The sequence below is a fragment of the Aspergillus brasiliensis genome, assembly GCF_001889945.1.
Source record: "Aspergillus brasiliensis CBS 101740 unplaced genomic scaffold ASPBRscaffold_24, whole genome shotgun sequence".
NCBI lineage: Eukaryota > Fungi > Ascomycota > Eurotiomycetes > Eurotiales > Aspergillaceae > Aspergillus > Aspergillus brasiliensis.
This window is the reverse complement of record NW_027137465.1, coordinates 21996-26347: the sequence shown is the minus strand read 5'-3', so window position 1 is coordinate 26347 and position 4352 is coordinate 21996. Positions and strand designations below refer to the sequence as shown.

Here is a 4352-nt window from a genome sequence, read left to right as displayed (position 1 = left end):
CTAAACTTAGAAGAAGAAGATGGGTTACTTACTATAAAATATAATTAAAAAAATATTGATTAAAAAAATAAAAATTATATAATTATATTCTGTATGTAAAGCACTATTAAATAATACTATTTTTAAACTTATCGGACATCATTTGACTGCTGTCCTGTTGTGAAGATTTCCCTACTAGAAACCTATCTCTTGTCATCCTTCTGCTGCCCTAGGACTACCTACCCGTATTAGAAATCAAGTCAGGACAGCTATAATCCGCCTTGTTTACCACTGATTTTGAAAATGGTACAATCAAATTCAGATCATAAGTACATACTCTTTTGTGTAGAATTGGTTATCGAGTGTAGATTTTTTGAATCAACAAAACCAAGGGACAGCTAAAGAGATGTGTAATGCATGGGCCACCAATAACTCCAACACCACCTAGACAGGCTCTCTCCTTTTGGAAAGTTCTGCAGGTGGTCATGGGCTGACATTTAAACACTTGTATGTTAGGTCGGTCCCAGAGCCGGCAGTTCTGAACCCCCAGCATAACCCTAACCACTGGTTCTCCGAGAGAGTCGGTTCATACCACTTTGCATCGCCTGCCCAATTAATTTTTCTGCCTTCACTTTCTGCCTCTGCCAAAGCTATATGCAAACTTGTCATGTTCACAATGAATGGTTTGCCATCATCGCCCAAGAATCTAGGACCCTGAGGGTTAGAGGGGGAGGTCACGCGACACGATTGTTCATCTGTACAATGGCAATATGGCCATTGGACATCATCGCCTCCACATTCAAGAACGCACACGTCGGTGCACTGGAGACAGTACGGCACCGTCACTGACGGTCCAGCACACCGGAGGTAAGATATTTCAGTCTCCGTAGCATCATGGGCATAAGTAGGAGATAGCACGGCAGTCAGAAAGAGCAATTTTTTAAAGAAAGGAAATCGGCGGTCTTCAGGCATATGGCTTTGATGCAAGGTTGAATCTTCACAATGGATGAGAAATTCGTGATAAAAGAATCTTTGTTAGTAGAAAGATATGGAGAACAAAAAAGTCCAACTGTTGCGCAACGGATCACGCATTATTTTATAAAGATCTAAAGTCTCCTATCTTTAGTCGATGTGTCATTGATCAATATTTTACGTCATACAAGGATAGTAGCTGAGCCTATCAGAACACAAGGGCACATTTTCTAAGTGCCAGATCTAGTTTGGGACAATACCCATCCGCATGCGGAAAAGGTCCATACAGTTCTAACATAGTAGAACTCCAGGTGCGGAAACAGTCAGGCGATGTACACATTGTACCGGGCTAAGATGCGATCATTCTTTCATCATATCATTGCTACTGTATGTAGCCATTTGTAAATATTAAACCATCAAATGTTGCATAACATGCTATAGTGTAAGCATGCACTTAGATGAAGCCACTTATAAGGATCGTCTCGAGGGTAAGGAGTGTGAGATCATCAGATTTCTTGCTAAGTAAAGGCTAAATAGCATAACTTATTCTTGATTAACTGATGAATAATACAATCTCAGATAGAGTTGCACACGAGTTTGGTGAGTCCAACCCCAGTTTGGACTGAACCGCTGCGGTTTCGAGCCCAAATTTTAGAAATTAGAAAATAGAAACCAAACCTCATCCGTTCTGAACCCCAAGCCATGATGTAGTCAACAGAAGATAGACCTAGGCGTGATCGTTTGTTGCTAGTCAAGTTCCTCAATTAAGTTCAACAACACCCCATGAGACCCAGACCCATATACCCAACATCTGTAAAGAATAAATGGGGCCTAAAAGTATGGTGCCTTTTTTAGATCCTTTAATTTAAGAACTGTATCCTGCACTACTTTTGCCAAGTCAATCCACGCGCTGGGGCATCCTTAAGGAGGCTAATTAAATTTTAAATAAAGATCTTTATAAAATGATTCTCCAACTAAGTTTTAGATGGGCCATAGAGTTGCAAGAATTGAATTTGCACTGGTGAATATAAAAGCAGGTATAATTCTAATAGGTTTATTAATTATTTCTGTATCTTGCTTACTTAATGTATATGTAATTAATGACACATGAGCCCCTCTTTGAAGAGGTAGGGATAGTATATATTAAAAGTTAAGAATATCCTCTTTATTATTAATTTTAAGCCCTAAGTCTTTCAAACCACCACTGGTATATAATATGTGACTATGGTAATGGAGCAATTTTGTATTTATAATTTTTTCAGAGAAATTTTAAGGACTTAGCTCTTCATCTGTAAAGTATATTTCTATATTAAAATATTATAATAGTTTTCTGCAACTTATGCCTGCTGAGGGATAGTCTTTTATTAGATTCCTAAGGATTATAATATTTTCCTGACCTATATTAGAAGTCTGGTTGTGCTGGTTTATATATATTTCTAGGATGGAAGCACTCTGGGTGTAGATAATAAGATTGTGCTTAATAAAAAATATACTATCAAGGAAAAGTGCGTGGAAAGGTAGCTGATAAAGTGTATTAGTTAAATAGATAACTAGAAAATTATCTAATTATGTTAGCTTTTCTAGCAGCTGAACTAAAATATCTATTTGATACTATTTATATGTAGTATCTGATTGGTCATCCTTTACTAATTTATAAACTAGACCTGATTTCTTATTTTTATAGACTAGATTATCTTTAACCTATTTTTTAACTTCAGAGTATGTACTGACTTCAAAACAGTGGCACTTTTTACTATAATTAATAAATATTATAATGGACTCATCCCACCTTAAAAAGTAATCAATAAATATAACCTTAGGACGCACTTCAGGAGATTGCTATTGGGCTAATTATATTATATCTGTAAAATTAAATTACTTTGGATAAGTATAGCCGTGAAGGCTTAAGATCCGCTGAAAAAAGGGTTTTGAAAGTATGCTTTATAGTACTATATAATATTTCCTTTAAATATTATGTCTTATATTAATATCTGTCGGCTGGTAAACCTATTCCCTTACTAATTCAATTCTTATTGAATTATCAAAAATCAACAAACCCAGAAAAACCCAGATCAACTACATTCCCCATACAAATTGTATGGAGTTTCCAGCCCAGAAGGATAAAATTGGGCCAGACTCTTTCAAATTATCATATGATTACTTTTACATGTGAATTATCATATGATGATTATCAATCATCTTGATCAAATGATCATTCATTACTTTGAACCCCGCTTTTGACCCCACTTTCTTTATCTGATGATCAAAATCGATGATTCATCATCATGATCTAGATTATCAGTGAATTAAGCATAAATAGGGCCTCTTTACCCCTAGCTGACCTTCCCTAAGCAAGTCAAAATCATTATTTCAGTCACTTCCTATCTTAGGACCCACTTATTTCCTATTTAGGAAGGTGGTTTGCTTCCCTTTGACTAGTTTGTCAATTGTATTTACCTTTTTGATGCCTAGTTGCCTAATTGGGACTAGTGTCATTTGATCTGATCAATTATCTTTATTATATTTTGATATCTAAGTTTCCTAATTAGGACTAGTGTCATTTGACCTGACCCACCTACTTCCACTTAGGGAAGACCTGACCCCTTTAGGCCTAGTGGTACTAAGACCGCCTTCCTATTTAGGTTTAGTGCCACTACCGCCGTCCGACAATATCTATAATTATTAGTTATTTGATCAGGCCCTGCTCCTCTTCTAGTAGCTAAGCATTGTTATATAGCTTACATTTCCAGTATTTAGGGATAACTATAAATAGTATTATAAAGTCTGTTATGCTTCTTACCTTTCCATATTAAATCTAATTCTATATAGTACTATAACTTTTACTTCCTACTAGTACGTCCACTGTAATATTAAGGCAAAGATATAGAGGCAAACTGGAAAGATAATTTTATTTTATAATTTAAGTCTTATTCTTTTTTGGTAGTGCGGATAGTTCTTAGTGAATATTATTATTAATCTAGTAGGATGTATTCAAATAATTTATTATATTTATAATTATGGAAGACGGTTGATATGCTGGTAGATTTTTAATATTGCTTTTAAGCTATTTGCAAGTATACAAAGCTTGCAGAGTTTCATGGAAGGATTAGGTTCTGAGGTTAAGAATGGAGTTAGAAGTGAGTGAGAGATGGTGGTAGGTAAAATTCTTATTATATAGGTGATCTTGAATTCTACTTATGGATAGATCTAAACTCAGAGCAGCAAGAACTATATAAAAGTGGGTTAGGGTTTATAGAGTACTTCTATATATTAAATTGGAAGAGTTTTTAACATTCTCTAAAATAAATACTGTAAGTTTTTATATTAAATCTATTTTATTGGATCCTTGGTGTTCCCCACCTAATATAGAAAATAACTTCGCTCAGGCATTCGCAAATTGT

General features: G+C 35.1%; 1 protein-coding gene across 1 annotated transcript; it reads right to left on the bottom strand.

Annotated features, from left to right (window-relative positions):
- Window positions 1-324: 324 nt before the first annotated feature.
- On the bottom strand, window positions 325-1006 carry ASPBRDRAFT_49243 (uncharacterized protein). Its single transcript, XM_067626288.1, has one exon. The coding sequence runs from the start codon at window positions 949-951 to the stop codon at window positions 463-465; it is 489 nt and encodes a 162-aa protein (XP_067473269.1). The 5' UTR covers window positions 952-1006; the 3' UTR covers window positions 325-462.
- Window positions 1007-4352: the final 3346 nt, after the last annotated feature.